The sequence below is a fragment of the Schistocerca americana genome, chromosome X, assembly GCF_021461395.2.
Source record: "Schistocerca americana isolate TAMUIC-IGC-003095 chromosome X, iqSchAmer2.1, whole genome shotgun sequence".
Classification (NCBI taxonomy): domain Eukaryota; kingdom Metazoa; phylum Arthropoda; class Insecta; order Orthoptera; family Acrididae; genus Schistocerca; species Schistocerca americana.
Window position 1 is genome coordinate 669857449 of NC_060130.1, and position 19118 is coordinate 669876566.

A 19118-nucleotide genomic window follows, 5' to 3' on the forward strand; every position below is an offset into this window, starting at 1 on the left:
AGTGACATGTCCAACTGTTCTAGGTTTCTTGGTTGAGGATCTGTGGCTTGTACAGCCCAGTCAAGCTGATCCCACAGATTCTCAATTGGGTTTAAATCCAGGGAGTATGGTAAACTCCTCCTGGTGCTCTTTGAACCACGCACATACACGGCAAACTGTGTAACACATTACATTGTCCTACTGGTAGATGCCATCATGCTAAGGAAATACAAACTGCATGTAGGAGTGGACATGGTGACCAAGGATAGATGTGTGCTTGTGTTGGTCCATAGTGCCTTCCACAATGATGAGGTCATCCAGGCAATGCCAATAAGACATTTCCCAGATAAAAACGCTCCCTCCCTTCTGATAATTGTTGCAGGGTGTTTGCTTTGAGATGTTTAATGTCATACACGCAGACGGCCATCTGTCCGATGGAAAATGTAACTCATCTGAAAAAGCCACCTTTTGCCACTCAGTGGATGTCCAGTTGCAGTATTGGTGTGCAAATTCTAGCCTTTGTCAGTAGCATACAGCAGTCAGCATGGGTGCATGACCCCCCAGAGGGCTCGCCTCTCTTTGACGGGTTCGTGGGTGGTTACCACGGGGCCACAGCCTTTGCAGCATTTTTCCCCTTCCGTGCTGCATGTATGTCCTCTTGCTTTTCTTGTTCCTCCGCTTCAGAGTTTGAGGATCCTCTCTTTCCTTCTTCCACCCTGTGCACTCCTGAAGGCCAGCCCGCACGTCTGACGCGTAACAGGTTACTGGGTAATGCGTAATTCCCAGCCTAAGGTCGACAGGTAGGGTTCGCTTGTACTCCCTGGTACAGGCCAGGCCCAGGGAGGGGTGATTGCCTGAGCTGTAACCTTCCCAAATTGCCGATTGGTCCCTCTGTCAGATGTTCAGGAGGTGTGACCTGAGGTGTGAACAATCACCTAAGGCGGGTGCCCCCCCTTGTGATGGGGGCCGCCAGTTGGAAGGAGCGTGCCATCGGAGACTCTAACAATCATGGAGGATTTCCTCGCTATGAGTCAATCATCTTCCCACTCAACTTCTACTGAACATAAACACAAGGCTAATGATTCAAAGATCCTTCTCACTGCACCATGGTTCCTCATGGTCTCACGTACTGAAGATGGTCAGTCCTTCACCACGGTAAATCCGTTTATTATTCAGAAAGGTGTAGATGCAATTGCTGGTCCTGTGAAATCCTGCTCTTGTTTATGAAATGTCATTTTGCTTTTGGAGACCACTTCTGATCCTCAAGCACAACAACTGCTTGCTGCCTTGCTTCTTCTCTGCTACTCTGTTTGTGTCGAGGCCCACAGAACTTTGAATTCATCCCGTGGTGTAATTTTTCCCTGGCTGCTCGACGGTCTACTCGAGGCCGAACAACAATCTCATCTCTCTGATCAGGGTATCATTGCTGTTCATCGTGTAATGAAAAAAGTAGATTCCTCCTTAGTGCCTACCCTCACTCTCTTTCTCACCTTTGATAGAGTGGTGCTTCTTCTGTCCAAGCTCAAAGAAGACCATGAAATTATCACTATCAGGCCATACATTCCGTACCCAATGCGCTGATACCAGTGTCATCGTTTTAATCACACTAGAATGTCTTGTTGACACCCAGCCAAATGTGTCACCTGTGGTAGGGATGTGCACGAGGGCAGTTGTCCACTTCCTTCTTCCCACTGTATCAACTGCAATGATGGCCATGTCACCTTCTCTCAGGAGTGTCCAGTGTATCTTGATGAGCGGGCTGTTCAAGAGATTGTTATCCAGTTGCTCGCAAGTTACTGGCTAGTCGCAAACCCTGTGTTCTCTTGTCTGGTACTTACAGTTCTGTTGTTGTTACCCCTTGCTCCATGAAGAACATGGCCACACAGACATGTGACCTCAAATTCAGCTCTGAGGTCATGAAATTACCCAGTGTCAAAGTAGCATCACCATCCCCCCGTTCAGCTGTGCAACAAGCCATCAAACTCTCGCCTCAAGGGGCGAAACCACCAGCTACACAACTGGTAAGCTGGAAAGGACAGAAGGAGTACTCCCATGAAGACTTCCTCTGTCCCTCCAGCCAAACAACACCCGTGTCTTCATCTACCCGGAAAGGTTCAAAGATGTCCTCCAAAGGCAAACGGTCTTCTCCTTCGCCAACTCGAAGAACCTCTTTAATGGTGTCGGCACATGATACCTTTGCTTGGCCAGCCTCCGTGTCGCTGGTGTGCACCAACCGACTGCACAAGCGAGCTCATGCTTCTGTGGACCTCATGGAGCATGATCCTCCTGCTTCTGTGCCCAGTAGTAGTGCCTCTTACCCAGCTGTCACTCGGCAGCCGTTGAGGTGATACCCCCACGTCTCTTCATCAAGACTCTCCTCTAATGGAACATTTGCGGCCTTCGGTCCCACAAAGAGGATTTATGGCTGCTTCTAGCGTGCTAGCGTCCCCTTGTACTCTGCCTTCAGGAAACGAAATTGTGCCCTCACAACCACTTTAAGCTTTCACGTTTCTCACTGATTCATTTTGACCTTTCCCCTGAGGTTGGCATTCCCTCTCATGGGGGCGTGATGCTGCTCATAAGTGATGTATTTCATAGTCAACCCATCTCGCTGACTACCAATATTCAAGCTGTGGCAGTTCACCTTTTCCTTCCCCACCTGACTTATTCCCTCTGTGCTGTATATGTCGCCAGGGCAGACTTCCTTCAACTTACTGGGCAGCTACCTCCCCCATTTTTGCTACTTGGTGAGGCATGCTGCGATGCAATTCACGCACATAGACGTGCTCTCTGTGTTTTTAACTGCCACCTTACGCTGGCAAACTGTATTCATTGTAAACAAGTCGCGGCATGCCTCAGTCTACCAAGGGACTGGGACAAAACGTGGTGGTAGAGAGGAAGCGCAGGGGATGGAACATTCTGCAACAGTAAGGATAACATTTGTGAGATATTCCACCTGGTTATCACAACTGGGGAAATCTTGTTGTTCGAAGGTCGCCAGGGAGGAATAAAGCTGCCAGTCAGCCCTAGGAAGCCGCCATTTACGAGTGCATGTGGATGGGGTAGGGGCTAGCAAATGGACAGCACACGGGACATGGTCACTTGAGTAGGTGTCAGAAACACCGGATCATTCAAGACGATGGGCAAGCTGGGCAGTGCAGAGGGATAGTCCAGGTATGACTAGGTGTGTGAGGAGTCATATTGAAAGTGGAGTGCTCCAGTGTTTAGGCAGAAGAGGTTAAGTTGGTTAAGAAGGTCAGCAAGAGGGTACCTCTCTGACAGTACCTGAGAGAACCCCAAAGGGGATGATGTGCATTAAAGTCACCACGTAGCAAAAATGGGGGAGGTGGCTGCCCAGAGTTCCACACCTTCCTCTGTCGTGTGGGTGAACCTGTGATACCTGTCTGGAACCAAGATCCATTTCCCAATTTCCGGCCTGAAAGTCACTGACGATGTCATCGTGGACTCTATTGCTATCTCCAACATCTTGGGCCGCCATTTTGCGGAAGTTTCAAGCTTTTCCCACTATCACCATGCCTTCCTCCATCAGAAATGAGTGGAGGAGGCTTGGGTGACGCTCTTCTCTTCTCCGAATCATGAGTGCTACAATGCCATCTTTACTATGAGGGAGCTAGATCATGCTCTCAGTTCATCAAAATCTTCTGTCCCGGGGCCAGACGCCATCCACATTCAGATGTTGCAGCACGTTTCTCTTGTGGGCAAGCACTTTCTGCTTAAAACACGTACAACTGCATCTGGACAGAGGGCACATTTCCTGGACCCTGGCATGAAGCCATCGTCATACCCATACCTAAGCCCAGTAAGGACAAAAACCTTTTTTCCAGCTACTGCCCCATCTCTCCTACCAGCTGTGTTTGTGAGGTGATGGAACCTATGATTCATGCCCGGCTGGTGTGATGGCTCGAGTCTCGACATTTACTGACGAATGCACAGTGTGGATTTCGAGCACGGCATTCAGCCGTTGACCATCTCGTCACTTTGTCCACCCATGTCATGAATGGTTTTCTGTGGAAATCCCAGATTGTGGCCATTTTTTTAAATTTGGAGAAGGCCTACAACACCTGCTGGTGAACTGGTATCCTCCGCACTCTTTACACGTGGGACTTCCATGGGCGCTTGCCCTGTTTTCTTTGAGCATTTTTACAAGACCGAGTTTTCAAGGTGCATGTGGGTTCTGCCTTGTCGGACACCTTTATCCAGGAAAATAGTGTGCCTCAGGGTTCCGTCCTGATTGTTGTCCTGTTTGCTATCACCGTTAACCCTATAATGACCTGTCTCCCACCAGGCATCTCCGGCTCTCTTTTTGTAGACGATTTTGCCATCTATTGCAATGAGCGGCATCTGCAGTGCTTACTCCTGGAGCATTGACAATGGCTTTCGCTTTTCCCCTGACAAAACCATCTGTATGAATTTCTTTTGGCACAAATGGTTTCTCCCACTGTCTCTACATCATGGGCGTGTTGCCCTTCTATTCATTGAAACTATGAAATTTCTGGGGCTCATGCTTGATAGGAAACTGTCTTGGTCCTCCCATGTGTCTTACCTGGTAGAACACTGTACACAGTCCCTCAATCTCCTATGTGTCCTCAATGGTACTTCCTAGGGTGCCAATCGAACCACTCTCCTTTGTTTGTACCGGTGCCTTGTCTGTTCAAAACTTGACTATGGGTGCTTTGTTTATGCGTCTGCACGTCCATCCCTCTTACGCCGTGTCAACACTGTCCACCATCGTGTCATCCATTCTGCCACAGGCACCTTTTACACCAGCCTGGTTGAGAGTCTGTATACTTAAGCTGCTGAATTGCCACTGTCCTATCGCCGTGACTTTCTCCTTAGCAGGTATGCCTGCCGTTTGTCTGCCATGTATAGCCACCCCTCCTATGTCTCCTTCTTTGATGATTCCTTTAATTGTCAGTATGGGGCTCGTCCCTCTTCTCTGTTACCTCCTGGAGTCTGCTTTCGCCACTTGCTACGGCGGCTTAACTTCACAGTACCTGCAACTTTCCCGGTTGGTGTGAACCCGTCACCACCTTGGCCTTCATTCACTTCATAAGGACACTACTCCAGCCTCGGTCTATCGCCTCCAGTTTCGCGACCTTCACGTGGAACTTTGTAATCGTACCTTTGTCTACACTGATGGCTCTTGGACTGACCATGGAGTCGGGTGTGCCTTCATCATTGGCACCCGTATCTTTCGATATCACCTTCCGGCACACTCCTCAGTATTTACAGCTGAGCTGTTCGCTTTGTATCATGCCACGGAGTACATCCGGCGACACAGCCTTTCCAATTGTGTCCTCTGCTCAGACTCACTCAATGCCTCCCAAAGTCTATGTGCGCTGTACACTGCGCATCCCTTTATGCTACCGAGCGAGGTGGCGCAGTGGTTAGACACTGGACTCGCATTCGGGAGGACGACGGTTCAATCCCGGGTCCGGCCATCCTGATTTAGGTTTTCCGTGATTTCCCTAAATCACTCCAGGCAAATGCCCGGATGGTTCCTCTGAAAGGGCACGGCCGACTTCCTTCCCCATCCTTCCCTAATCCGATGAGACCGATGACCACGCTGTCTGGTCTCCTTCCCCAAACAACCAACCAACCAACCTTTATGCTGCAGGTCCAGGGAAACTATCAATTGCTCACTCTTCGTGGAGCCAGTGTCGTGTTTCTGTGGAGTCCCTAGTCATGTCAGTCTGCCAGGAAACGAGGATGCTGAAGCTGCTGCCAAGGCTGCAGTCCTTGTACCTCAGCCCACGAGTATCTGTATTTCCTCTGATGATCTCTGCGTTGCTGTCTGTCAGGAGGTGGTGTCTCTTTGGCATCGCGAATGGTTCCTTCTTCAGAGGAATAAGCTTCAGCTCATTAAGCCTCTCGCAGCACCTTGGACGACCTCCTCTCGGCCCTCCTGCTGGGAGGAGATTATTTTAACTCGGCAGCGTATCGGGCACTGCCTTTTTAGCCATCATTATTTGCTAAGTGGCACTACCACACCACTTTGTGCACATTGCGCCCAAATTTTAACTGTCCACCGTTTCTGCTGGAATGCCCCTTTTTTAACAATTTACGTTCCAGCTTGGGTTTGCTGTCCGATTTATCAGCTGTTTTAGCGAATGACGTGCGGGCTGTCAACCACGTTTTACTTTTTATCCATCGAAGCAGTATGGCGAAGGTCATTTAATTTTTAGTTTTGGACCTCCATTTCTGCATGGTGTTGTTTTTAGCCCTTTTTCCACGTGCCTGTTTTTAGCTGTCTCCTATTCTGTCCATTGGGACTGACGTATAGTCGTTTAACTCCTCTCTGTGTTCGTGTTCTGTAGTTTTGACTTGGGCCCATATGACCCCAGTTGTTTTTTGTGCCCTAAAGCAAAACAAAAGAAAACAAAACAATGGTTGCATGAACCAGTTGCCTACTGTGGAGACCCATAAGCAGAAACGTTCTCTGAACGTTTGTGAAGGAAGCACTGTTGGTAGCCCCCTTGGTTCATCTGGGTGGTCAATTGCGCAACAGTTGCATATCAACTGGCCTGTACACATCTCTGCAGCTATCGATCATCCCTGTCATCTATGGCCTGTGGTGCACCACAGTTGCCTTGGCATCAGTTTTGGATAGGGCAATTTTTCCATGTACGGTATACCTCAACTATGGCTACATGGTAACAGTTTATGAACTTATCTCTTTCAGAAGTGCTTTCACCCGTGGCCTAAAAGCCAATGTTTATGCCATTGTGGCCGTCAGATTAATCACTCCGTTTCTGCATTATGACAATGGCTGAACTGTTTTCAGCTTTTGTCCAATATGCTTAATATACCCTCCATTGCTAGTGTTGCCACCTGCTATCTGTGAGTGGTTATTGCATGTTGACATCAAACATAGTTGGTGGTCAAGTTAATGCGACTGGACTGAGTGGAGGATGTTAAACACTAATCTTGTTTCCATCCTACTTATTTTGTATGTGATTAGAATACTAACAAGGGGAGGCCACGGTGTCGGGATCACAGATTTATTTCAGACTTTGTACACCTTCAGTCAGCTATTAAAATAACATAATGTGCAGGTAGTAAGGTGCACTACTCTTTTAATTCCGAGAAAATCACAAGGGAAGTTTTACGCATCTATTATGTAACTGATGTATCAGGGCATAGATGCCTGTTGTTAAGAGTTCATGGTGGGCAAGTGGTTGCCGTTCAAGTGTTGTAAGATTGCAGTGTATGAAGCGACATTTCAGTTCTCACTCACGTTTAGTTTTTAATCTTTATTTTTTGCAGCTGGAGTAATATGACATTTGAGACGAAATATAATTTTAAAAAACATGTGTATTTGCATGAAGTTTTTGTGAATTTGTTTGACTGCTTACTAATTTTAATTAAATTTAATTATTATAACAAACATATTTATAACTATCGCCAAGTAAATGATGAAACACGTAGATTTTTCCTGAAAATGTATGCCTTATACATACATGTAATCTGGTAAGTTACCCGGAACTACTTTGCACTTTGATGATTCGAGCTGCAGACACAGAGGCAGGCCCCAACTGTAAGTTAACCGGTATAGTAGTGAGACATTGCTACTGCAGTAAGAACGAATAGTGTATGTGAAAATTCTTTCAATATCACAGAATTTACACTTGTACTACAAAAATGAAGGCTTGAGCAGGAGTCAAACTATCACCTCATACACATTTGTCTTATGAAGCTCAAACACTAACGACTTTCTTCTCTTTTTTTTAATTAAATCTCATTTTGTTCATTATTGTTTGTTGCTCTTGTATGGGGCGGACATCCCATGACACCTATTCCAGTTCATTGTTGAGCCATTTACTGGGTTTTTTATTACAGAGGGCAGGTAACCCTCTGACCAAACACGCTGAGCTACCATGACGGCACCACCTGACCACCATGAACTCTAATGTCTGGCACCTATGCACAGATACATCATTTACATAATAGCCATGTAAAACTTCTCTTGTGATTTTCTTGGACTTTTCAGAGTAGTACATCTTACTACTTCGATGTTATGTTGTTTTAGTAGCCTACTAAAGGTGAACAAAGTCTGAAGTAAATCCGTGATCCAAACGTCATGGCCTCCCCTTGTAAGTTGTTTATTCTCTCGGATGCATCTTTGCTCCAATTTAGTACTGTGCTTCAGTATTTGACATTTAGACTCAACATCAACATCATAACTTAAAAATACTCTAAAATTCAGAGGAATGAAAGTGTTGTAAGTTATTAAACAAGAAAATATGTTCATTAATGAATAATGGAAACTTTTAAAAAATTTCCTTGTATTTTCCTATCATCTACCAGATTTAACTTAAGCCAGAAATGTGTAAGTGTAATTTACTCAATCAAAATTTTTATGTAATATATGTCACAAATGATCCACTGAATGATACTGTTCAGTATTTAAAAAAGTAAAATTAAAATTTTGGTTGACGTATTTGCTTGTAATGTTCTAGGAAAGGAAGTGGGTAACCAAACAGTTGCACTCAAAAATGCCAGGCATTGGTCTGCAAAACTATAGTTATTTGCTGGTAATGATAGTTTTAGAATGTATGGATGACACAGTGCTTCTGAAAAAGGTAAATGAAATATATATTTATAAAGTAAATTTAAAACTGGCCGTGATACTAAAATTTTATTTATATTTTGTTTCATTAGAGATTTATACATTTAAGTGAGACCTGGATGATAAGTGACCCAACAGACCTGATGCAATATTAAATATTAGACTTGCAGTTATTTAAAGCAATTGCTACATATTTTTATGTTCATATTTCTTCATTGATGATATGTTCTGCCTGTTCAGTAGTCTGTCATAATTATACTTCTTTCCTGGATAGTTTTTTAAAATGTTGTTGATAGTGGGTGCTGCTATTTGGTTAAATTTTTATTTAATTTGTGCTGTGTCATTGTATATATGTGCAACACTTTAGATATTTAAACTTAGTTGTTTAACATACACAGGTAGCTCCCTGATGTAAATGTACTGTTATGAGGGTTATTAGGAAGAATCCTGGAGATACTAAAAGGTATCAGATAGATTACATAATGGTAAGACAGAGATTTAGGAACCAGGTTTTAAATTGTAAGACATTTCCAGGGGCAGATGTGGATTCTGACCACAATCTATTGGTTATGAACTGCAGATTGAAACTGAAGAAACTGCAAAAAGGCGGGAATTTAAGGAGATGGGACCTGGATAAACTGAAAGAATCAGAGGTTGTACAGAGTTTCAGGGAGAGCATAAGGGAACAATTGACAGGAATGGGGGAAAGAAATACAGTAGAAGAAGAATGGGTAGCTCTGAGGGATGAAGTAGTGAAGGCAGCAGAGGATCAAGTAGGTAAAAAGACGAGGGCTAATAGAAATCCTTGGGTAACAGAAGAAATATTGAATTTAATTGATGAAAGGAGAAAATATAAAAATGCAGTAAATGAAGCAGGCAAAAAGGAATACAAACGTCTCAAAAATGAGATTGACAGGAAGTGCAAAATGGCTAAGCAGGGATGGCTAGAGGACAAATGTAAGGATGTAGAGGCTTGTCTCACTAGGGGTAAGATAGATACTGCCTACAGGAAAATTAAAGAGACCTTTGGAGAGAAGAGAACCACTTGTATGAATATCAAGAGCTCAGATGGCAACCCAGTTCTAAGCAAAGAAGGGAAGGCAGAAAGGTGGAAGGAGTATATAGAGGGTTTATACAAGGGCGATGTACTTGAGGACAATATTATGGAAATGGAAGAGGATGTAGATGAAGATGAAATGGGAGATAAGATACTGCGTGAAGAGTTTGACAGAGCACTGAAAGACCTGAGTCGAAACAAGGCCCTGGGAGTAGACAACATTCCATTAGAACTACTGATGGGCTTGGGAGAGCCAGTCATGACAAAACTCTACCATCTGGTGAGCAAGATGTATGAGACAGGCGAAATACCCACAGACTTCAAGAAGAATATAATAATTCCAATCCCAAAGAAAGCAGGTGTTGACAGATGTGAAAATTACCGAACTGTCAGTTTAATAAGTCACAGCTGCAAAATACTAATGCAAATTCTTTACAGACGAATGGAAAAACTGGTAGAAGCGGACCTCGGGGAAGATCAGTTTGGATTCCGTAGAAATGTTGGAACACGTGAGGCAGTACTAACCTTACGACTTATCTTAGAAGAAAGATTAAGAAAAGGCAAACCTACGTTTCTAGCATTTGTAGACTTAGAGAAAGCATTTGACAATGTTAACTGGAATACTCTCTTTCAAATTTTGAAGGTGGCAGGGGTAAAATACAGGGAGCGAAAGGCTATTTACAATTTGTACAGAAACCAGATGGCAGTTATAAGAGTCGAGGGGCATGAAAGGGAAGCAGTGGTTGGGAAAGGAGTGAGACAGGGTTGTAGCCTCTCCCCGATGTTATTCAATCTGTATATTGAGCAAGCAGTAAAGGAAACAAAAGAAAAATTCGGAGTAGGTATTAAAATCCATGGAGAAGAAATAAAAACTTTGAGGTTCGCCGATGACATTGTAATTCTGTCAGAGACAGCAAAGGACTTGGAAGAGCAGTTGAACGGAATGGACAGTGACTTGAAAGGAGGATATAAGATGAACATCAACAAAAGCAAAACGAGGATAATGGAATGTAGTCAAATTAAATCGGGTGATGCTGAGGGGATTAGATTAGGAAATGAGACACTTAAAGTAGTAAAGGAGTTTTGCTATTTAGGGAGTAAAATAACTGATGATGGTCGAAGTAGAGAGGATATAAAATGCAGACTGGCAATGGCAAGGAAATCGTTTCTGAAGAAGAGAAATTTGTTAACATCGAGTATAGATTTAAGTGTCAGGAAGTCGTTTCTGAAAGTATTTGTATGGAGTGTAGCCATGTATGGAAGTGAAACATGGACGATAACCAGTTTGGACAAGAAGAGAATAGAAGCTTTCGAAATGTGGTGCTACAGAAGAATGCTGAAGATAAGGTGGGTAGATCACATAACTAATGAGGAGGTATTGAATAGGATTGGGGAGAAGAGAAGTTTGTGGCACAACTTGACTAGAAGAAGGGATCGGTTGGTAGGACATGTTTTGAGGCATCAAGGGATCACAAATTTAGCATTGGAGGGCAGCGTGGAGGGTAAAAATCGTAGAGGGAGACCAAGAGATGAATACACTAAGCAGATTCAGAAGGATGTAGGTTGCAGTAGGTACTGGGAGATGAAGAAGCTTGCACAGGATAGAGTAGCATGGAGAGCTGCATCAAACCAGTCTCAGGACTGAAGACCACAACAACAACAACAACAACAACATGAGGGTTATTAGGTACTATTATGAGGATTATTCTGAAAGCAAAGTCCAGTTTCTTATAAAACATAAATCATCACAATTTTTTTTCAAAAATTGTTTTTATTTAATCCCTTAAATGTTTTTCTGTTTTTCTACATAGTTTTCATATTTGTTTAAACATTTGTCATAACTTTGTGCAAGTTTCTGTATCCCTAAGACATGGGTATCTGCTGCATCTGAGGATAACCAGTCTTAGCTGATTCTTTCACCTCCTCATCTGTTGTGTAGTACATGCCACCGAGAAACTCCTGTAGGTAGCAGAACAAGTGAAAATTATTTCAAGCCAGGCCTGGAGTGTACGGTGGGGACCAGTCTGTTCCCATCCAAAAGATTTGATCAGAATTTGGATTTAAATGGCAGAATGGGGTGTGGCATTGTCATGCAGTAGCAAAACTCCAGACATCAGAAGATCACATAACTTATTCTGTACTGCACTTTAAAGTTTAGGCAGGGTAGCACTGCAAGCAGCAGTGTTTATTGTTGTCCTCTGCACATAAACTTTACTAACAAGACTCCATGGCTATCCTAAAACAGGGTTCCCGTAACCTTGTGTGTTGAAACTGTGTGCTTGGCCTTGACTTTGACTGGTGGTATCATGTAATGCCATTCCATTGACTGATGTTTACACTCTGGGGTCATGTGAGAAACCCATGTCTCGTCCCGTATTACAATATCCTCTAAAAATTGATCATCGTCCTTATGTTATTGGTCCAAAATATCAAGAGCACAAGCCATTCTTTTCATTTTGTGTTTCTCAGTAAGCAGTGTGGAAACCCAATGTGCGCTTAATTTGCAAAACTGAAACTTCTCAAAGACAATTTTTTGCAAACCTGTTCCACCCACATTCGGAAATTCCAATGCTAAAGTCATAATTGTGTATCACCGGTCTTAATGTATCTTCTTATCCATGGCTTTGACCAATTGTCTGAGATCCCTGACGGTCAGCCTGATCACTGTTCATCATGGAGATTCTCCTGTCCATCCTTGAATACTTTCACCCACTTGAGCATTTTGCTGCCACTCATCACACTGGGGCCATACACCTCTCTTATCTGTTGATGAATTTCTGCTGCAACTTTCCTTGCTGTGAAAAACTGATTTCCTGACTGTATTTCACAGTCAGCAGACTGATCACTTGTTTTAAACGTTTTGAACTGACACTGTAAACAGCACAATGTGACTATACCAATGCAAATGGTGTCATTCAATCAGCAAGGCAGGCTGGGAGTCGATGCACATGCGCATTTTAATGTTTGTGTGTCGTTGAGTTAGCTATGGCGATTTGGACTGTACTTTCCGAATAACCTTCATATCTTCTGGTACCTGCTGTGAACATACTCTGACTTCATCGACAGAAGGAAGCTAGGTGAGTAGGCACTGCTGTATCTCTCAGCTGTCTGTGTACTTCCAGAGGTTATATTACTCTTCAGACAGATAACCAGATGAGTTGAATATAGCCTGTTTACATGAGAGGGGAAGAAAATATTGTTATAGTGTGCTGTTATGACATAAATAAAATAACAAATTCTCTCTTTTTGGAAGAACTTTGCCTTCTTGCCAGAAATAAGACCTTAATATTGTGAAAAGGATACACTAAAAGTGTGGCGGTAGCAAATTAGCTTTGCTTCATCTGTGAGTATCCCCTATACTCTCAGCAGATTAATGGGAATGGGTCAATGGCGTCACATATCTGTAATGCTGTGCTTCCTATCTCTGAAATGATCTCTGAAAGTGGTTTTATTACGAGGACAAATGTGTTCCTTAAATTTCATAAAAAATGACCTATGCGTCTGTCCCACATAGAAACCACTGCACTTGCCGCAGTTTAATCTGTAAACATCTGTTCTATTATATCTGTCATCACACATCTTGATTTTGTGTCTTAATTTAGACTTTAACGAATGGGAAGTTTTAAATGCAGGAATTACATTTGACTTCCAGAAGCGCCATTCAGTTTTGTCCTGTTAACTTCCCTCTTTATGACATGGGAATGTATTTTAATTAAGGCTTTAGCTTTTTGCGTTGACATGAAGTAAGTGTATCCTTTCATCTTAACTTCCTTTTTTAGTTTTCCATAAAGAACTTCGACTAAGCCCTGAGAATAGCCAGTAGCTACAGTGATATGTTTTAATGTTGCCAATGCATGTTCTACGCTTTGGCATCCAGTGGTAACCTTAACATTCTGTAAAAAATTGTATCAAAATAAGCCATTTTATAATGCAATGGATGACATGAAGAAGCGTTAATAATCATATCAGTATTCGTTGTTTCCATAATGTGCTGAAGGCATGCTTACCATTCTGTTTCTTAATGGTGATATCCAAATAATTTATGGCATTATCTTTTTGCCATTTCTAATGTAAACAGTATTTTCCTATGCATTCAGCTCTAAGTTGTTTATAATTCTGAACATCTACTTCACTACCCTTTATCAGGATGATGATGTCATCTATGTAACATTTAAAGCATATGTTTCATGTTTTTTTCTTTCTTTCTTTCTTTCTTTCTTTTTTTTTTTTTTTTACCATGGCTAATCCCTCATTTTGGTGGTAAAATTTATTATTAAATTAGAAACAATTATAAGACAGTGGTAATTCAAGCAGCTCAATCAGCTCAACAATTTCTCCATGACTTAACTTACAATGAATTAACAAATTATTCTTTATTATTTTAAGACACTCCCCAATTGGTATGTTCATATAGAGGTTCGATATATCAAAGAATGCTAACACCAGTTCATTGGGTATCTGGATCTCCTTCAGAAAATGTGTAAGTTCTTAACTATTTTTTATATTCATTGGGGCTCTCATAAACCAACACCTCTTTCAATGTCTTATTTAACAACTTACTTAGTTTGTAATTTAGTGATAATCTATTTTCGAGTATTCATCATCTTGGCATAATGTTTTTTTTCCAGTTAAAATGTAACTACAGTTATCAGTTTTACTTCTGAGGGCACGATTAAATTTCTTTGTGGGACCCTTAGTGATTTGTACAATGTTATTCTCCTTGCAAAATTGCTAAGGGGGAAAGTGTCTTCAACTTCATTTGATATCCCCACCAGTGGACTTATATATGGGCGCAGATGAGTTCACATGGATCTCGTGGCAGATTATTGCAGAAAGCTGTCACAAATGGCGAGTATGGAGTGTTGTACATGCAGAACTGCTGATCCAGGTGTTTACTTGTCAGCGGTGGTATGCCAGGCCAGTCACTTCTTATGCTGAGATTGACTGAGATGGACCTGGATTTCGCAGCGTGCCGACGACCTCTTGGTTCCATGTGTTAGTTGTTTTGGTCACTTGCACTAGTCATGTTTTGTACTTTTCTGTGTGCCATTCTCCATGTGATGAATGGATTCTTTGCTCCCTTGCAGATTGACACCCACATCGAGTTTTTCCTCTTCCAGGGTCCAGCTTCCTGAATTCCCATTAGATCACCCACCGTCAAGTGGAGTAATGACCTCTGTGCTGAGAGGACAGTTTTGCAGCATTGTCACAGCTCTGCAGATACAAAACTCCAGATGCAGTGTTTTAACTTACAAGGAAATGGTGTGGCGATCAGATTTTTTTTTTATTTTTATTTTTTTTTATAGTTATGGTACATGAAGGTCAGACCTCGAATATCAATCCACCAAAGCACTTCAATGCAACTTCCATAAATTCTGGAAAAATAGACTTTTAAAGTTTTCTGAGTGTCTTTAACATCCTAATTTAAGGCACATGGTTCAACACTTAGCAAGATTCTATGGTAGAATGTGTGGCTGCTGGGCCTGTGTTTGATTCTCAAAAAATTTTTAAACAAAGGTGTAAGTTCGATGAGAGTTTCCCCTGAGCATAAAATACATAAAGATGGAAACAGATTGGTAACCCTTGAGGCTGGTAATCACTGGATCACTGGTTAGCCTTATTTTGGTCATAATGTTTTCCTTTTCTCTGTTAAGTTTGAATATCTACATCATCGAAACAGAAAATTGATCAAAACACGATATTTGGTTGTCTAATTATGTGTCGCACATGAAAATCCAATTTTCATGGCAAATAGAAATTTTTAATTACCAAACCTTTGCTTGTAAATGGTATTTAATAAAGATGGTTTAACTTTTTTAAAAAAGAAGCTTTACAGATTAATTTTTTCGTCTTTGGGTATTATACACTTCATGAAAATGTTCATAGACCATGCACCTTTGTTTAAAAATGTTTTATCAGACAGGAGTCAGACACAGGCCCTTCATATGGCAGGCAAGCATTCTACCTTAGAGCCATGCTTCCTCTTGAAAAATTGACCATACATTAGATTATTAAAGATCATCGGGTAACTTCAAAATTGATTTTATTGAGAATATTTTAGAGTTGCATCAAACTGCTATCTCTTCTCTCTCATTGTAGGCCTCCAATCCTTGAAGAGGTTTGTCAGTACCTCTCACAATAGCAATTGTTAACCATGAATTACCACTAACTACTTCTGTTGTAGTGCAAGAAAATTGAATCTTGCAACCAACAAAAGTAATAGGTCCTTGCAGTAGCTCCTGTTGACCAGTCTCATTTGGTGTAATTGAAAGGTGTCCACTGTCTTGTAAACTGGAAGTCTGCTCCTCCTCATGTATCTTCTGCGTTGGTACGGCATGGCTGTCTGCTCGCTGTGGCTGCCTTGAGTCGAATGAGCCTGCAGCTGCCTCAGTACCGGATGATGCCACTGATAAGACGTCACCGCGCCAGTTATCAGCGCCGTTGCACAACAGGAAGTGAGTTTTCCAGCAACACGCTCCTAGTAATACTAGGGAGCGTGTTACCCAGCCCATTTGAATTGAGCGCCACAGCCTCGTTCTGCGGCTAAGTCCCGCTCAAGGTCACCCGCCTTACACAGCGGCATACGGTGAACGCACACAAGCAGACGTATTTAAAGACAAAGAGTTTGGGCAAAGATGTCAGTCGAGGCGGAAGTGCAGAGGCAAAGATGTTGTTGAATGACAGGTGAGGTATGAGTGGAAACATTCCACGTGGGAAAAATATATCTAAAAACAAAGATGATGTGACTTACCAAACGAAAGCGCTGGCAGGTCGATAGACACACAAACAAACACAAACATACACACAAAATTCAAGCTTTCGCAACAAACTGTTGCCTCATCAGGAAAGAGGGAAGGAGAGGGGAAGACGAAAGGATGTGGGTTTTAAGGGAGAGGGTAAGGAGTCATTCCAATCCCGGGAGCGGAAAGACTTACCTTAGGGGGAAAAAAGGACGGATATACACTCGCGCGCGCACACACACACACACACACACACACATATCCATACACACATATACAGACACAAGCAGACATATTTAAAGACAAAGAGTTTGGGCAGAGATGTCAGTCGAGGCGGAAGTGCAGAGGCAAAGACGTTGTTGAATGACAGGTGAGGTATGAGTGGCGGCAACTTGAAATTAGCGGAGATTGAGGCCTGGTGGGTAACGGGAAGAGAGGATATATTGAAGAGCAAGTTCCCATCTCCGGAGTTCGGATAGGTTGGTGTTGGTGGGAAGTATCCAGATAACCCGGACGGTGTAACACTGTGCCAAGATGTGCTGGCTGTGCACCAAGGCATGTTTAGCCACAGGGTGATCCTCATTACCAACAAACACTGTCTGCCTGTGTCCATTCATGCGAATGGACAGTTTGTTGCTGGTCGTTCCCACATAGAATGCATCACAGTGTAGGCAGGTCGGTTGGTAAATCACGTGGGTGCTTTCACACGTGGCTCTGCCTTTGATCGTGTACACCTTCCGGGTTACAGGACTGGAGTAGGTGGTGGTGGGAGGGTTTTACACCGGGGGCGGTTACAAGGATAGGAGCCAGAGGGTAGGGAAGGTGGTTTGGGGATTTCATAGGGATGAACTAACAGGTTACGAAGGTTAGGTGGACGGCGGAAAGACACTCTTGGTGGAGTGAGGAGGATTTCATGAAGGATGGATCTCATTTCAGGGCAGGATTTGAGGAAGTCGTATCCCTGCTGGAGAGCCACATTCAGAGTCTGGTCCAGTCCCGGAAAGTATCCTGTCACAAGTGGAGCACTTTTGTGGTTCTTCTGTGGGAGGTTCTGGGTTTGAGGGGATGAGGAAGTGGCTCTGGTTATTTGCTTCCGTACCAGGGCGGGAGGGTAGTTACGGGATGCGAAAACTGTTGTCAGGTTGTTGGTGTAATGGTTCAGGGATTCTGGGCTGGAGCAGATTCGTTTGCCACGAAGACCTAGGCTGTAGGGAAGGGACCGTTTGATGTGGAATGGGTGGCAGCTGTCATAATGGAGGTACTGTTGCTTGTTGGTGGGTTTGATGTGGACGGACGTGTGAAGCTGGCCATTGGACAGATGGAGGTCAACGTCAAGGAAAGTGGCGTGGGATTTGGAGTAGGACCAGGTGAATCTGATGGAACCAAAGGAGTTGAGGTTGGAGAGGAAATTCTGGAGTTCTTCTTCACTGTGAGTCCAGATCATGAAGATGTCGTCAATAAATCTGTACCAAACTTTGGGTTGGCCGGCCTGGGTAACCAAGAAGGCTTCCTCTAGGCGACCCATGAATAGGTTGGCGTACGAGGGGGGCCATCCTGGTACCCATGGCTGTTCCCTTTAATTGTTGGTATGTCTGGCCTACAAAAGTGAAGAAGTTGTGGGTCAGGATGAAGCTGGCTAAGGTAATGAGGAAAGAGGTTTTAGGTAGGGTGGCAGGTGATCGGCGTGAAAGGAAATGCTCCATCGCAGCGAGGTCCTGGACGTGCGGAATATTTGTGTATAAGGAAGTAGCATCAATGGTTACAAGGATGGTTTCCGGGGGTAACAGATTGGCTAAGGATTCCAGGCGTTCGAGAAAGTGGTTAGTGTCTTTGATGAAGGATGGAAGACTGCATGTAATGGGTTGAAGGTGTTGATCTACATAGGCAGAGATACGTTCTGTGGGAGCTTGGTAACCAGCTACAATGGGGTGGCCGGGATGATTGGGTTTGTGAATTTTAGGAAGAAGGTAGAAGGTAGGGGTGTCGGTGGGGTCAGGAGGTTGATGGAGTCAGGTGAAAGGTTTTGCAGGGGGCCTAAGGTTCTGAGGATTCCTTGAAGCTCCGCCTGGACATCGGGAATGGGATTCCCTTGGCAAACTTTGTATGTGGTGTTGTATGAAAGCTGACGCAGTCCCTCAGCCACATACTCCCGACGATCAAGTACCACGCTCGTGGAACCCTCGTCCGCCGGAAGAATGACGATGGATCAGTCAGCCTTCAGATCACGGATAGCCTGGGCTTCAGCAGTGGTGATGTTGGGAGTAGGATTAAGGTTTTTTAAGAAGGATTGAGATGCAAGGCTGGAAGTCAGAAATTCCTGGAAGGTTTGGAGAGGGTGATTTTGAGGAAGAGGAGGTGGGTCCCGCTGCGACGGAGGACGGAACTGTTCCAGGCAGGGTTCAATTTGGATAGTGTCCTGGGGAGTTGGATCATTAGGAGTAGGGTTAGGTTCATTTTTCTTCGTGGCAAAGTGATATTTCCAGCAGAGAGTACGAGAGTAGGACAGTAAATCTTTGACGAGGGCTGTTTGGTTGAATCTGGGAGTGGGGCTGAAGGTGAGGGCTTTGGATAGGACACAGGTTTTGGATTGGGAGAGAGGTTTGCCACGAAGAAAATTGAACCTAATCCTACTCCTAATGATCCAACTCCCCAGGACACTATCCAAATTGAACCCTGCCTGGAACAGTTCCGTCCTCCGTCGCAGCGGGACCCACCTCCTCTTCCTCAAAATCACCCTCTCCAAACCTTCCAG

The 19118-nt window shown here is 43.6% G+C and overlaps 1 protein-coding gene across 10 annotated transcripts in view; it reads left to right on the plus strand.

Moving 5' to 3' along the window:
* The window catches only part of LOC124555432 (pumilio homolog 3-like), a 208254-nt gene that overhangs the window by 109267 nt on the left and 79869 nt on the right, over positions 1–19118 (plus strand). For all 10 annotated transcript variants that reach the window (XM_047129338.1, XM_047129336.1, XM_047129335.1 and 7 more), the window contains one exon: positions 8460–8582. In XM_047129338.1, the coding sequence (XP_046985294.1) occupies positions 8460–8582 (123 nt within the window). The remainder of the gene's footprint in view (positions 1–8459; positions 8583–19118) is intronic.